Genomic DNA, 15,511 nt, shown 5'->3' with positions numbered 1-15,511 from the left:
CCAGTTTCTATGGTCCATGTACTGTCGTAGAAGCTCCACAGGAGGTTGAGCACCAAACTGCTCCAGGGCAGGCATGTTCATGTCATCTACAAAGATGACACACTTTTTTCCCACTGGAGGGCCAAACACTCCTTTCCTTCTCTTATCTAACCTGGACATGATTATATTCTAAGAGATACAGCAAATACAAAATATAATTTAGAATACTGAGAACAGCTAGACGTTACTGTAAGAATACCATTGTATTCAATTAATCAATCAACTCTTTTAACAACTAATTATACGATGGGTTTCAACAACTCTCACATTACCAGAACTAACCTGGGTTTGATTGGCACTTGTCCGGGCTGAAAAGTTGATGAAAAAGGGCAGAAAACTGTCTTTGTCCAGATTGTTCATCATTTTCTCCTTCACATAAACAGACTTCCCAGTGCCAGTAGGGCCAACAAACAGGGGAGGACTGGCGAGATTATTTGTTAAATGATAAAAGCATGTTAAATACAGTGACTTAAAACAATATACACAGCCAGTCAGCAGTTTACCTAAACTCATCATTCACAAGAATTTCATATACATTTTCAACATTAATGATGCATTTGGCCCATATTAACATTAAGAAATACAACTGCATTGAGTAATTAAAACAAGAATTGGGTGCAAAAGTATATTCTTACTTTTGCACCCAATTCTTGTTTTAATTACTTGATCTTGATTATTTGATCTGTCTCTAATTAAACCATGGTCCAACATTGTATAATATTAGTGAAATTATAAGTCACATTAAGACATTGTATGGATTAGAGAAATTAATAGTAAATTCAAACTAGTTCACCTAATTCTTGTTTTTAAGCATAATTAAAAGTGTTCATTTAATCATCATCAGACATCCATGGCCATAACGGGTTTATGTAAACTTCTAACAGGTACTGTAGATGAACTTCATATCTGTGGCATACATGCCATTTTGAAATCTGAGTCGACTGTAATATCTAAGAATACTCACACTCCATGGTTGATGCAGAGGTCCATTAGATAAGTGTAGCGTACGGTGTCTATGGTGGGAACAATGATGTCCTGCACCTTTGTGTTTTTGTCTCCCAGGTAGATGCTCTTAATTGTTTCATTCCAGTGAAACCATTTTCCTCTTCCTTTAAACTGCAAAGACGTTTACAATACTATTTATTAACTCAACACTAATAAAAAACCTTCAGAATATAAGAGCAGATTACCTCGTAAAAGTAGTCATACACCAGCCCTTTTTCCTCCATGTGACACTCCCATTTCCCAACTGTTTCAGGGACTGGACATTCCTGTGTTTCTCCAGAAAGTGTGGCCCTTACGAACTGACTGAACTTCTCTCTGCTGTCTGCATCACAAGCACCTCCCACAGACCACACCAGGGAGAATGAAAAGGCTGCCTGAAAGCAAAAAAGAAAAGAAACAAAGGAAGAGAACAGCAAAACTTTCACTTAACTGATTTAAACCAAAAAGGACGTGCCTTGTTTTTGTAAAGTTGTAAGTTGAAAAATAAATTGACATAATAGAGTGATAGTACCATGATCCAGATGCGAATGTTCTTATCCTCTGGATGTGCCGTCAGTGGTTCAACAATCAACATCTCAAACAGTCGACACAGGGCCACCGCAGTGTTACTGTTGCTAGTGGAAACAACCTCCTGTGAGCAGAACCACATGATCAATTGTGCACATTTTTTATACGATCAAGAGAAACATTTTGCTGTAAGAGAAGCTTTTGCATCTATGAATTTGTGGCACAGGGCCCAGTTTACCTTGCACTGCTTGCGTAACTTAACGATGGAAGGTGGAAAGAGCCACAGGAAGAGATCCATCAGCAGGTCATGATGGTCCTGAGACTTCAGAGGATCAGGAAGAGTGTTCATCCAAGAGATCACCAAAGGCTTCCAGCCTAGCTGAGAGGGTTCCATGTAGACCATACCACATCGACTGACTGTGGCAGGCTGCAGTTGCAAAATAATTTATTTTAAAAGATGCTAAAAAATACTTAACTAGATAACTTAAACATGTGAAAATGTATGTTGGCTGCACCAGAAGCTGCATAGCACTATATAAACTGCACACTTTTAACTTACTGAAGCTTGTGACAGATCCATTGCTTCAAAAATAAGACTCATCTGATTGGACATCTGAATTATCTCACCGCTCATCAAGCACAACTGCAGATGAGAATTATAGAAAAAAAAACATGTTAATATATTGAAAACATAAGCATGCATATCAGTTTTACTTTAACTATGCACCTTTTTGTTGTCATCCAGTACAGTGTTCATGCTTTCAATCCACAGTGTATCTATGGGACCGTCAAACACCACCCACTTGCGCTCTGGTGTGTCTCCCAAGGCAAAGTCACGAAAAGTGTTGGCCACAATACCGTCTGTCCACTGAAAGAAAGAGAAAGTCAGTAAGTGAAAAGAAACATCAAAGAATGGGCAACACATTATTCTAGGTGCAGTGACTAATAAAAATATTTATATGTGTTTTTGCATGTTACAAACACAAATGTCAATACATTCACTGGAGTTAACTATGGTTTTCAGACTAACACAAAGTAATGTTAGAAAATTTGATGCCAGAGGTTTATTTATATAGTATGTGTCAGCAGCAAAGCAATTCAAAGTGTCTTATGTGATAAGGTGTGGCATGGCATTTTGCATTTAGCAGTCTTGCATCAATAGCTTGAAAAAAACCCAATAGCTTTTCACATCTAAACACTGACACGTCATCATTTCAATATAGATAAAATTAGATAAATATCAGTTTGATACATGTTGTGGGTGGTTCCCCAGCTTTATGGTGAACCTGTGGCCCAGGGTGACGTTTTTTTTATCATTGTGCAAACAGTTTATCATTTCCATGTTGACCCTGTGTGTAAGTTCATACATCTTCAAAGTATCCCTGTCCATGCTGAGGAACAGCAACCCCACAGCTTGATGCTGCCACCATCATTAGGATGGTATGTTCCTTCACACATATAGTTTTTAATATAGGTTGAAATGTTTACCCTGGTCTCATCTGACTAGCGAACCTCCTTCCTTTGTGGTTATAATGTGACAAAATGTGAAAAAGATCAATCTGTATGAGTGCATTTGCAAAGCACTGTACAAATGAACACAATACTTTTGTGATATCAAGCAGATTATAAAAGGAACATAATTACCTCATGTGAAACTAGGTCAAACTGTCCAAAGAGCTGTCCCATAGTAATGGACTTTGGATTTAATGTCCTGAAGATGACCTTGTCTTCTCCTTCATGTCCTTTCTCATTCATCAGAGTTAGCGTGTCAGCTAAAACATGCAACACCTTTGTTTTCCCAGCAAAGGGCTCTCCCACCAGCATAAACCTGTAAAAAAACCTGCTTTGTGTATAATTGTCTTTTATGGTAAACATAACCATATGAAAATCTAAGCATGACCTACCCATGTCTAACTATCATCATCTCATATGTCTGTATGATCTTTTGCAAGAAGACTTCAGTTGGCTGCACATTATGCTTTTCACAGCACTCTCTAGCAGACTCTAAGAACAGCTGGCAAAAATAAAGGAAAACAGATAAAAACAAAGATACATTTAGAATAGCAAGACAGTAGTTTGAGTAAACGTATTAACACATCAGACCTTATAGTCGGCCTCAGGAAGAGAGATGCCCGGGAAAAGATCGCTGGTGATTCCGTTGAACAAAGGAATATCATGGGACAGAAACTTGGGCTCATTGACATCCTTTATGGATCTCAGTAGCTGAATGTTACAACATAAAAAATTCACGAATAACTTAAGATGATCTGATAACTGAAACTGAAATGAAAGGCATAAACTGAAGTTTATCAAACTAATTACATAACTTCTACACAATTACCAGAATGTCTTCATTCTCATTGGGATACTTAAGCTTGAGGTTTCCTGCAGCAACTAGCACTGCTTTGACAGCCCTCATGCCGTAATCGTAGTGAAACTGGGAGGAGAGCTGCTCTGAACAAAGCCTGTAGGTCATCACAATCTTTACTGACAGTGGTTTGGCATTGAGGAAGCCGTATGAATACAGCGAGATCTCTGCGATCAGAGCATAGTTTGGGACCATCATGGCCACAGTTCGAAACAACACCTACAGAAAGGCAAAATGTACAGAAACACTGAAGCATTCTTACGTGTCATTACATTAATTAGGTACATTAAATAATAAAAATAAGACATATCATGCATTATTTCTGACAAAACACCTTGAGGTTGTCCGGAAGCTCTGAGCGTCCCGCGTAACCGGGGTTCATTGTTATGGAAACAAAGCAGTTGGGATTGAGCTTGAGCGTAGTTCCTTCAAAATCAAAGTACTCCAGTTTCAGTTCAATGGCTCTCTGGATGCACAGAACCTGCTGAGCCACTACAGACAGCACCTCCAGCTCAATACGGTTAAATTCATCAAAGCACGCCCAAGCTCCAGACGAGGCTAGACCTTTAAAAAACTATGCAATGGATTAAAATATATATTAAAATAAGATTGTTAGCATATACGATAATTCACATTGAATTTCAAGAGAATAGTACTTTTCCCATTGCAATATAATCCAGTCCATCTGAACAGTTGAAGACCACACACTGCACAGCAAGAGCTTTGGCTAAATCCTTGGTGGTTTCAGTCTTTCCTGTCCCAGCTGGACCCTCAGGTGCCCCACCCAAATTAAGGTAGAAAGCTCCAATCTATAACAAAAGGGAACGAAATCAGATTTCAGCATTTATCAACAAGACAAGATGCATTATTCATATTTAAGATAATTTAAACAAATGTTTTTTTTAATTACCAGAGTTCTGTAGCATCTGTCAGTCAGAGGAGTGATGACCAGACGTGGTGAGTTCCCCAGGTACTCATAGGCGTAACAAACATCACAATTGATAATGCGAACGCGAACGTTTTCATTGGTCCAATAGTAACGAAGCTGAGCTAGCCACTGAAAGTCAGTTTCATGTGATACCCCTAAAAACAACAACACTAAAGCTCTTGGATCTGTACAAGAGAACTCCTTAAATATTTAAATGATTTTAGGGATGGTGTTACCTTTCTCTATAAGATCCACAACAACATCCCGGGCATGGACGTCAATTGTGACGAGCGCTCCCAAAGTAATCCGGGTTTGCTTGGAAAGTTTTCCTCTCACCAACTTTATGATGTCATTCAGCTGATCCTTCAGTTTTTCATAATAGGCTTTTATACCCTACAGAGAGAACAGCATACTGTTATGATTATTTGAAGAAATAATGTGTTCACTATAAAGTTAATAACATTACCGTTTATACAGCCACCTAATTAATCTACTTAGTCCAATTTAGAAAATCTCATAAAAAGTATGTCAAGATCTCAAATCAAGCAGAATAAAACACAGAAAGACTCACTTTCACCCCTTTTCTGATGGCCTCATGAACCTCCACAGTCCAAAAAATCTGAGAGGTGCAAATAACTACCTGTCCAGGCCACTCTGTGACCCACTGGTCCCGTGGAGTCGCAGGATAGGCCTGCCATTTAAAAACATGGAAACATTTTATGGACCAGAAAATTTATGATATGTAAACAGAGGTTTACCCACACTCATCATCAACATTGATATCAGTTACATTTCAGGTATTTATTGGTGCACTAGATAAAATTCTCTACACCCAAGGGACATTTCTTCAAAGGTCAGTGAGGACATATATATATATTCGACCATGCATAGTTTGGCATTAAGCGTTCCTCTTCTATAATATTGAACCTGGGTTATAGTAGTTTTCTATAGAGGACTATGAGAATATATTGAATATATTTCTGTATGAACCAGAAAAGATCTGCATTCAATTCAAAATAGTTACCAAACACTTCAAATGCAAAATTCCAAGCCCAAAATCCATACATTAATGTAAAACACTCATGGTAATTATGACTGTAGGTAAACTTCTGCCACTAACATTATGTGTAACCATGATCTTACCAATCTTGAGCGGGCTATCACGTCTCTGATACTGCGAAGCATCACATCTTCCACCTGAATCAGCCACTTCTCCACAGCTCCTTTGGCTTCAGATGTAGAAATACGCTGGATTAAACCAACACGTTCGCCTTCGCTGCTGTACATGGCCTGAGCAAAAACAGTACACAGCCAATTAAAACCTAATCATGCACAATGTTACATTACGCATTTTGAATGATATGTGTGTCTTGCCTGAATATCCAGATTGGGTAAGAAGTCTAGTTTGGAAATACCCTCAAAACACTTTTTCAGATGAGGCTGAACTAGGAGTGGATCTTTGGTTTCAGAGAGAATCTCAAGCATTTCATCATTTGACAGAAAGAAGAACCTGCAAAATAGATCACGATAAAAATGTGAATATTGCCACATATAATAAAACCAATTGGTCGAAAATTGCAGAAAGTTTTTTGTTTGTTTGTTTACCGTGGAAAAAAGAGCCGTTTCTTCTCCAAATAAGCATTCAAACCTTTCATAATTTTATCAAGGAGCTCGTTGGAATTTACCAGCTTCTCCAACAAACTAGGAAGCGCGGTTGCTGGCAGAATCTAAGATGAAGTAATGCGGTATAGCTAAAAGATCTGTTGTCAAAAATGAAAACAGTTTTGCTTTATTTTATTTTTTACCATAGGATCTTTGACACAATGCCTCATGATCTCTTTCCAGTTTCTGTCTACAGCTTGAAAAAGCCTTCCTTCTTCTGGTATCTGCTGCATGATGTCCTGAGATGAAAAGATAGGCTCCAGGTAAAGCCACTGGGCCTGCACCTTCAGCCACTCATCTATGATTGTCTGAATGTTAAGCAGGCGCTCCTCCCATTGCTAAAAACAGAAAAGAAACTCTTTTATGATTTTATAGTACAGAACTATGACTAATATTTTTTTTACAATGAAAACTTCAGAAAATTGTTGTACTCATTCATAACGGAAACCGTCTCCAGAACAGTTTACCTTAATTTCTTTCTCAAATGGTTTGATGAAAGGTGAGCCCCTCATTGTTTGGGTCTTTACAATTTGGTCATCTAACATTGTCTGAACATCATCCAAAGAAGTCAAAATGGAAACACCGGTCTCCCTGTAAGGTTGATGGTTGAAGGCAACACCGTCCCAAGTTTGCACCATGGTTTGCATGGCTTTCTCCAGGGAAAACTCCTACAATGAAAGATGGTTTACAAGACTAGCCTACAATCAGATCATAGACCTTTTGTGGCAACCTGTAGAACAAAACAAAACATCCTAAGGGAGTCTCACCTTACTAGCAGCAGCACTGATAGACTCAAACTCAGTCAGATAAGGTGTTAAGTTTTGCTTTAAAACTTTGCGTAATGTTGTTCCAGAATTAGGGGTTAGGTCATGATCGACTATTTTAGACATGCTGTCCCAGTGACGTTGCCTGATACCCGGGTTACACAAAACAGACACGACAGGAACATGCTCCTGTTGATGCAAAGATACATAAATTAAAAGCTACACCCTAGCAAAAAAAAGTTATGTTATGTTACAATTCAATCATCAGCAGTTTTTAAATACCTTAAACGTTTTGATCTGTGTCATAGCACCAGAACACAGAATTACTGCTGGGTCATCTGGCCTTTTGACATCTTCCTCAGATACCTTTTGCTTTTTCATTCCAGAAATCTTTTCCTTCTCTTGTGCAGCCTTAACCTGCTTCTGCTGGAAAAACTTCAGCAATTTAAAAACTTCCCTATAAAACTCATCCACTTGAATTTCCATAGTCTCCCCATTTAGTTCCAAGAAAGAGCCATCCATCCATCTGTTCATAAATAGAGAACACGTTTATCACAGGGTGTTATTAAAATTGAAACGTTGCACTTTAGGGACTGATTTCAGACCTGCTTTCTGTGTTTTGCCATTTAAGGACGAATGCAAACAGCTTATGGTATGGTTCAATGTGTTCCTTGATGGCTTCAACTTCAGGGTAAGACGTCAGGTCCCATTGGTAGAAGACTTCTTCCTTATTAACAATGTCTACTGCCTCCTCAGCATCCCGGAGAAGTTGCTGTATCATTCTTACCTTTGAAATATACTGTTCAAAATGTATGTTTAATAAGATTATGGCTTTGGGGCAACCGTAGATAATGAAAGTTGCAGAAACAGCTGACAAAGTATGTTACCCTCCATTTCATTGAGATACCTTGTAAAAATATATTTTTTTCTTATTAGAACCACAAGCTTCAATTAACTTTACATAGATTTTATGAGACAGACTAGCACAAAATGAAACAAAGTTCTGTGGTTTTCTATTTTAAAAATGAAAATCCAAAAAGTGTGGCAGATACATTCAACCCCCTTTACTCTGATACTCCTAAATAAAATTTGGTACAACTACTGGCCTTCAGAAGTCACCTAATTAGTAAATAAGAGTTCCCCCTGTGAATAATTAAATGTTATTATACAACCAGCTGTTCTATGAAGGTTAGAGAACATTGTTGATAACAAACGGAATAACGAAGATCAAGCAGAGAACCAGACAAGTCAGGGATGAAGTCATAGCTAAGTTTTTAGAATGTTTATGTTATTAAATATTATCTAAATTTTTATATATAAAGCTAGACCTTGCAGGTTGCCTACAGTGATTGACTGAGAAAGGAGGGCATTAATCAAAAATGCAGCCAAGACGCCCATGGTAACTCTGGAGGTGCGCCTCAGCTGAGAATATCTGTGAAATAAAAAATTATGTAATGTGCACTTAACAAATCCTGTCTTCATTGAAGAGCAGTAAGAAGAAAACTGTTGGTGTCATGAGAACATTAATTTAAAAGTTTGCCACAAGCCATGCTGGGCATACAGCAAAGATGTTGAAGAAGGTGCTCTGTTCAGATGAAACCAAACTTAAGCATTATACATGCAACAAGCTATGAGTGGTGGAAAACCCTTACAGCACATTGACCTGTTGGGAACTTTAACAACCCCAACAGTAAAACATGGTGGTGGCAATATTGTGCAGCACACAACGATAATAAAGCTGGTCAGAAATGACAGAAAGATGAATGGAGCTTAATGGGGCAACTGTGGTAAAATGGATAGAATCATGATCTTGCAGTCAGAAAGTTGTGAGTTCTGTTCCTCGTGCTGTCAATGTGCCAATGTAATCTACCATCTGTGTATAAGTGTATGAATGTGTGCATGTTAGTGCAACACGGTGTATGTGTATATAATTTACAAATTTAAAGTTGCACTGCAGGAAAAACCCAGTTAGAGGCTGCAAAAATAAACAAAAAACTGAAGACTCGGGCAGAAGTTGGAATTTCACCAGAATATTGACCTTAAACATACAGTCAGAGAAACAATGATATGATTTATGTCAAAGCATATGTTGGAATGGACCAGTTAAAGTCAAGTTGTCAAATTATAAATTTGTGGAAAGACTGATTTGCTGTAGGGTTGACCCAAAACAACACTGTGTGCCATAATACACATATATGCAACACTTTTAAAATGTTTACTTTTTAAAAATTTTGTAAAACCATGCATTATTTGCCTTCTTCTCTATAAAATCATAAAATCTACAACAAGCTTCCAGAAAAAGCAAAACTGCCAAAACACTGTTTCTTTAAATCAAGTCTAACAACCCACATGGTTATTGTTGCCTTTGACTAACAACTGGAGACATTGATCAGTTTATTTCATGTATACTTGATAATGAATATTCTTGATAATTTTGATATTGGCATCTGTCAAAATGTAATGTTTATTGCTCGTTTCATAAACGGTAACTGTATTATCTTGTTATCATGTAAAGCACTTTGAACTGCCTTATTGCTGAAATGTACTATACAAATAAACTTGACTTAAAATACATTGAAGTTTGTGGTTATAATATGAGAAAATGTGGAAAAAGTTCAGTGGGTATAAATACTTTTGAAATGCATTATATACAGTATGTGTTGTCGTTTTAGCAAGAATAAATGTTGTTAAAACATACCCTGCATGACAGGTGAAATCAAAACTGGTCAATAATCTCATTAAAAAAAAACATACAAAAAAACTAGCCAAGGTTTATGTGATAGCCGAAATGACACTGTACCTGCTGCAACATATCCAGGCGAGAGCATTCCACTATCTGCTCTGACAAGTGTCCCAATCTTTCAAGGTCAATCATTAATTTTTCCCTTTTCTCTACCAGCTCTTTCTCTCCTTTCTGCTTGGCAGTCTGCAAGACCTGGAAAATAACAACCGTGTGCAGCGTCAAATCTAAAAAATAAATCTATTAGAAATTTAAAGAATGATATAGTTCAGAAGACGCACCGCATCATTGAGCACAAAAGCATCGAGTATATTTTTTGGCCAAAGGAAAACAGTCGAGTTAAGTTCCAAATCCTCTGGTTCCATTATGTGGACATCCAACATATACATAAGTCTGGTGCTTGCTTCCTGCAAGTGCATGTTGGGATGTATATGAGATTTAAGAAATGTTGTTTTTCTGCAAGACACAACAGCTAGGACAAAATGTCCAATTAGTCACCTGTAGTTTTTCATTTAGGTCTTCAAGAGTCTTTGTCTTGGTCAAAATCATGTAGTCTACCATCTGAGCCATAGCATCTATGTTTTCTGGAACTTCCTGAGATTTCTCTTGAATGATTTCAAATTCAGAGCAGATCCTTTCCACACACAAAAAAGAAATCATGCATAATGAGACCATGAGAATGTCTAGAAATGAGAGACAGGCTTGACTGAAAATGCCACAAGAGGGGACCTACTCTAGATTTTGCTCCCGATGTTTGGTGACCAGTGTTGTCAGAAGAATGTCAGCAAACATTTTGGCTTTATCACATAAGCTTTGTTTGAGCTCCTCACATTCCAGATGAATCATTGGGAAGTAGACTTTTGATGGGAGGTTGGTAATCTCCCTTGAGAGTGCATGAAACTCCTCCACTTGCTTTACCAGACAAGGTTAAATACATTCAGACATAAACCAAGACATGGTGAAGTCATAATGTGTCATAAAATGAATTAAGTTCAGCTTTAAGATTCTTTACTTCAGTAAACTCTTCAAAAGTGTGCTCCTCTTTCAGAAAAGTGTCCACTTGAGTCTGCGCAGTTCCATTCACAAGCCAGTCATAGCTTTTAACTTCAAAATAAACCACAAAAGCAAGTTATGAATTGATACAGTTTCTAATGTGAAGTTTAAATATAATTACAATAGTTTTTGTTTTTTAATTATGCATTTTTGCTGTTCTTTTCCCAGCGTGGAATGATCATACAAAACAGAACGTTCTTAAGTTTTAAAAACAAGATTCTTGTTGATAAATTTGAATTTAATGTGGATTTTCTCTATCACAGGTTAAAAAAATATTCATATGGGTTTAAATTTCTATGAAAACACAAATTAGTATACAAGTAAATGTCATTTATCAGCACCACTCCAGAAGGTAAATATTAACTACTGAATAAAGCAAACTAACCATTTCAAAACCAGTTTTAAAATTTGCTCAAGATCCTTGTCAGGCTAGAACATCTGATTGTGAAGGTTGAACTAGATAATGCTGGAATACCAGTGTCAGTGTCCACAGTAAGGTGAGACTATCGGAAAGGCAGGTCCATGTCAGAAGACTGCTAAGAATCCTAAGAAGACTGGTCAGACATCCAGCCACAATCATGGCGGAAGCATGCTGATGGCTAGAAAATGAGTTTGGTCTCTCTGCAACGTACCTCATTGCATTCATTCAAAAATTAGTGGGTGTGGCTGCATACATTTGATAATATAAACACAAAATTCAAACATGTTTACCAAAAACATGCCTTCAAAAATCCTTAACTTAGTTTTTTTTTATAAAAACATTTTACCACAAGAAAAGAATGGATGAACTCCATTCAATTAATGGTTCAGTGAGTACGATCACTGATTACTGGTTATTTTAATTTTTTGCGGACCAAACTCAAAATAATATTCATGACAATGATAAGTGCATGAGTGCTATATCACCGTAGGTCTTCAAATGTTTGTCAGGTTCCTCCAAATGTTTGCGCACAGCATTTGTCACAGTGACCAGAGCCCAAGTAAGGATCTCATCGGGAACGCAGGCATCCACACATGGAGATGAAGTTTGGGCCAACCAAGACTGCACAGTCTGTACTCTCTATAAATAAATAATAAGAAGGCAATTTCTTCTCAACACACACACATACACAAACACTAATTAAGCTTAAAATGAGAAATCTTACCTGCAGTGAGCTTGCTATGGAATTGATTATCTCTAAAACAGAATCTTCTAAATCTTTGAGAGTTGGGTAAATGTCCATTTTTCCATCATCAAATGTCAAACTCATGAGAAACACTGGCAAGCAGTGCTGATTGCTTGGATCGAAAAAGCTGACAAACCTTTTTACACTTTCCTGAAGTAGGAACTTCAACTATAAATTTGGAAAAAAATATGTCACTTTAAGTCATAATATGCCTGAGAAATTGTTTGTAATATGAAATAAACCTTATAAATGATCTGTCTGCCATATTTCTCAATGAAACAATTTCAAGTGTAGGAACCTTTAAACATTAGTCAGTTGCAGGTTGTAGCTGTGTCCTGAATCATATTTTTTCTAATTACATCATTAAAACATATTCTTAAAAGTAAAGACAATAAATAAATGAAAAAACTTAAATACCTGATTGGACATGAGGGTAGATGCACAGTTGTAAAAAGAATCCAGCTGCTCCTCTTTCAGTTCACCTACGGTTTCCTCATTTGTTAATAACTGAATGATTTGAGGAAACCAGGTATTCATAATTTCAGATTCTTTCTTCTCACACTCTACAGCTGCACTTCTCTCTACACTTTTACAACTCACAGGTTCGAAGCCTCTGTGCGGAAAAAATATCCTTACAGGAAACTTAAGACTTACAACTTAGAGGAGGTTATTTACCTTGATAATGTAGTCCTACCTGCATCTACATGACTCAAGTAGGACCATACCAGTAAAAGATGTATAGCCAATATCCAATATAGCTTGCATCACTGGGTGCAGAATATGGAGTTTTCGTCTCACAAGTTTTGCTCTTTTTGTAAAGGTGCAATGGCAAAAGGTATCAATCCTTGAGAGAAATAAAAAAGACAATCTTTAAAAATAGTCAAACAAAACAAATTAATTATTGTATAATTATGAAGCTTATTCTAGAACTCACGTTGGTTGGCCAGATCTCTGTACTTCTGAATCTTCTTCTACTCTGTGGGGATCCTTTAACACTGTGTCCACTGAAAGAAGAAAAAATGCAATACAAAGACATGATTTACTTGAACTCCATTTGCACAAACCAAATCTCTGTAAAGATACTCAGACTCCTTAAACTCATTTGCATTGTGTCATGCTTGAATCAACAAATTTCATCGTATTTTACTAAAATTACATATAAAAGAACACAAAGTAAAATAACTTTAGAAAGAAAAATATGGATGGTTTCAAAATATTTTTTATAACATGTATCTATGTGTATTCATCCTCTTTACTCTGATACCCCTAAATAAAATCCCCTGTACAATTCTGAACTACTTTGTGTTGAGTTTAAGGGGTGCAAATACTTTTGCACACCCATGTAACTAGCCTTACCTATGTGCTCTACAATCACGTTGTGGAACTCCTCGGTGACCTCCGTACAAAGCTCCTGCAGAAGTTTATCTGACTTCGGGTACTCTCTCAGTTCAGGTGCGATTCGGGCAACCACTGAGTCTAGCCACTCTTTCTGGATTGGAGCGAACGGTCGACTCTCTACACAATGCTTCATGAATCTGTATTTCATCTTCAAGCAATGCAGAACAAAATAAAAGCAATCAATATTTTTTAAAAATCTTGAAATAATTTTTTTCTGGAAAACGTAACAATTTGTTTACGTTCATCACACAGAATCTGTAAAAAACAGTTTGAAGTTAGTTTTGCAATATTTCTTCTTCTTTGTACCAGGGTTTGTATTCAAGATGTGCACATACAGTTGAGAAAACAAAATGCAATCCTGTGCTGATTTTCCTTTTTTCTCACAAATGCAGCTTCTCTAATTCTCTACTCTTTCAGAGAAAGAGTATTAACTAATAAAAAAAAATACATTACAGAAAAGTAAAAGTACTGTTTGGTTTGTTTCTTTATATAATATTTTTTGTTCTTTCTGCTCCCTTCTCACTTGTGTATAGTAAGAATTGTAAGAGAATGCCTTTGTAAATTAATGATGAAGTTTGTTAAAACGAGTGATTGATATTTCTTCCATTTCTCAATAAATGCACAAACACCTGTGACATTCTCACCAAGCTTACAAATTATGTTCTTAATGTTCATTCCTTGTCCAGATCAACAATATTGTCCCTGACATTATTATTGTTATTTGATAACTGCTCATGGAGGTGGGGAGGGTTCAGGGTGGAACTGAAAAAAATTATTGTGTTGATTGATCACAGCATGGTCACATAACTAATCTGTGAGAACCAGGATTTTAGTTGCACTATTGGGAATAAAATACAAATTTTACTTAATGTCATGCGAACCAGATTATATCATTTACGTAATGTATTTTTGTGTAGATATTCAGTCTCCACACATTAGAAAAATTTCATCAACTGTAGAGACTTTCCTTTTATTTGTAAGTGAGCAGACTTTGAAAATCAACAGGAGACATTCCACCCCAACAGTAAATAAAAATATTCATACTCGGCTTGGAATCACTGGTTCTGGAGAAGGAGGTTTCCGCCCAGCTTCCCTCTCCTTGGTCTTTGTGCGAGCCTCCACTGCTCTGGAGAGCCTGCAGTAAATCATATTGTACCGCAAACAGGCAAAACCGATGATCAATTTCAATAGCATTATTTGCCGCAACTGCCACAATCGCAATAAATGATTTGTAAATTTAAAAAAACACCTACAATGTCATTTGAAAATGTTTTTCTTGCATTGTTCTCCTATGTCTCAGTAGCTTCTTGTGAGCCTCTTCTCTCTTCTTCATTTCTTTCGCCATCTCATTTTGTGCGATAATGGAGCTCTCCAAAGCTCCCTTGAGTTTCTCTATTGGGGGCAGAACTTGTAGCTTTGGCAGGCCCTCCAGGGTTGCTTTATTAATCCCTGAAGAGGTAGCCATTTCTGACAATAGCCACCTGGGGGGAAAGAAAATTTGAAGGTCGTTTTAAGTTTGTTGCTGGTTTGCTAACCTTTAATTTTTGTTTAAGCTCTCTCCGACTTACAACACTAATAATAGACGCTGAACATTCGAACAGTATTTATAAAAACAAAGCAAACAAAAAAACACATCTGCACAGAATAACAAAATGCACCAAATACGTTTACCTTTGGGCTTATGATGAAGTATCAATACGTTTAAGGACGTGAGTTTATAGTTTAATATCGCCGTCTTCAAATGTTGCCTCTGCATGAATGTCGGAATCTAAAAGTTGTTGGTGCCGTTACCAGGACAACAGTAAACGGGAGGGGGCAGTGGGCGGGGTATGCACTCGGCAACTGCCGACCAAAATGCTCAAGAAAAGTTATAAAGACATC

General features: G+C 37.1%; 1 protein-coding gene across 1 annotated transcript in view; it reads right to left on the bottom strand.

The window, feature by feature from the left end:
- The window catches only part of dnah12 (dynein, axonemal, heavy chain 12), a 31,173-nt gene extending 16,072 nt beyond the window's left edge, over positions 1-15,101 (bottom strand). The window contains exons 1-38 of the mRNA XM_032576529.1: positions 14,884-15,101; positions 14,675-14,765; positions 13,589-13,778; positions 13,167-13,236; positions 12,927-13,076; positions 12,650-12,845; positions 12,212-12,400; positions 11,973-12,126; positions 11,026-11,117; positions 10,747-10,925; positions 10,512-10,647; positions 10,295-10,420; positions 10,074-10,208; positions 7,879-8,072; positions 7,556-7,799; positions 7,277-7,462; positions 6,977-7,177; positions 6,653-6,847; positions 6,453-6,574; positions 6,222-6,357; positions 5,991-6,137; positions 5,419-5,538; positions 5,084-5,240; positions 4,830-5,002; positions 4,576-4,728; positions 4,254-4,493; positions 3,893-4,138; positions 3,655-3,774; positions 3,456-3,565; positions 3,196-3,379; positions 2,279-2,419; positions 2,111-2,194; positions 1,790-1,978; positions 1,556-1,675; positions 1,230-1,418; positions 1,004-1,155; positions 322-460; positions 2-168 (exon numbers count right to left, since the gene is read on the bottom strand). Of these exons, the coding sequence (XP_032432420.1) occupies positions 2-168; positions 322-460; positions 1,004-1,155; positions 1,230-1,418; positions 1,556-1,675; positions 1,790-1,978; positions 2,111-2,194; positions 2,279-2,419; positions 3,196-3,379; positions 3,456-3,565; positions 3,655-3,774; positions 3,893-4,138; positions 4,254-4,493; positions 4,576-4,728; positions 4,830-5,002; positions 5,084-5,240; positions 5,419-5,538; positions 5,991-6,137; positions 6,222-6,357; positions 6,453-6,574; positions 6,653-6,847; positions 6,977-7,177; positions 7,277-7,462; positions 7,556-7,799; positions 7,879-8,072; positions 10,074-10,208; positions 10,295-10,420; positions 10,512-10,647; positions 10,747-10,925; positions 11,026-11,117; positions 11,973-12,126; positions 12,212-12,400; positions 12,650-12,845; positions 12,927-13,076; positions 13,167-13,236; positions 13,589-13,778; positions 14,675-14,765; positions 14,884-15,095 (6,029 nt within the window). The 5' untranslated portion in view covers positions 15,096-15,101. The remainder of the gene's footprint in view (position 1; positions 169-321; positions 461-1,003; positions 1,156-1,229; positions 1,419-1,555; positions 1,676-1,789; positions 1,979-2,110; positions 2,195-2,278; positions 2,420-3,195; positions 3,380-3,455; positions 3,566-3,654; positions 3,775-3,892; positions 4,139-4,253; positions 4,494-4,575; positions 4,729-4,829; positions 5,003-5,083; positions 5,241-5,418; positions 5,539-5,990; positions 6,138-6,221; positions 6,358-6,452; positions 6,575-6,652; positions 6,848-6,976; positions 7,178-7,276; positions 7,463-7,555; positions 7,800-7,878; positions 8,073-10,073; positions 10,209-10,294; positions 10,421-10,511; positions 10,648-10,746; positions 10,926-11,025; positions 11,118-11,972; positions 12,127-12,211; positions 12,401-12,649; positions 12,846-12,926; positions 13,077-13,166; positions 13,237-13,588; positions 13,779-14,674; positions 14,766-14,883) is intronic.
- Between the last annotated feature and the right edge of the window lie 410 nt (positions 15,102-15,511).

The sequence above is a fragment of the Xiphophorus hellerii genome, chromosome 1, assembly GCF_003331165.1.
Source record: "Xiphophorus hellerii strain 12219 chromosome 1, Xiphophorus_hellerii-4.1, whole genome shotgun sequence".
Taxonomy (NCBI): domain Eukaryota; kingdom Metazoa; phylum Chordata; class Actinopteri; order Cyprinodontiformes; family Poeciliidae; genus Xiphophorus; species Xiphophorus hellerii.
Note: the sequence above shows the minus strand (reverse complement) of the source record. Positions and strands in the feature narration are given on the sequence as shown.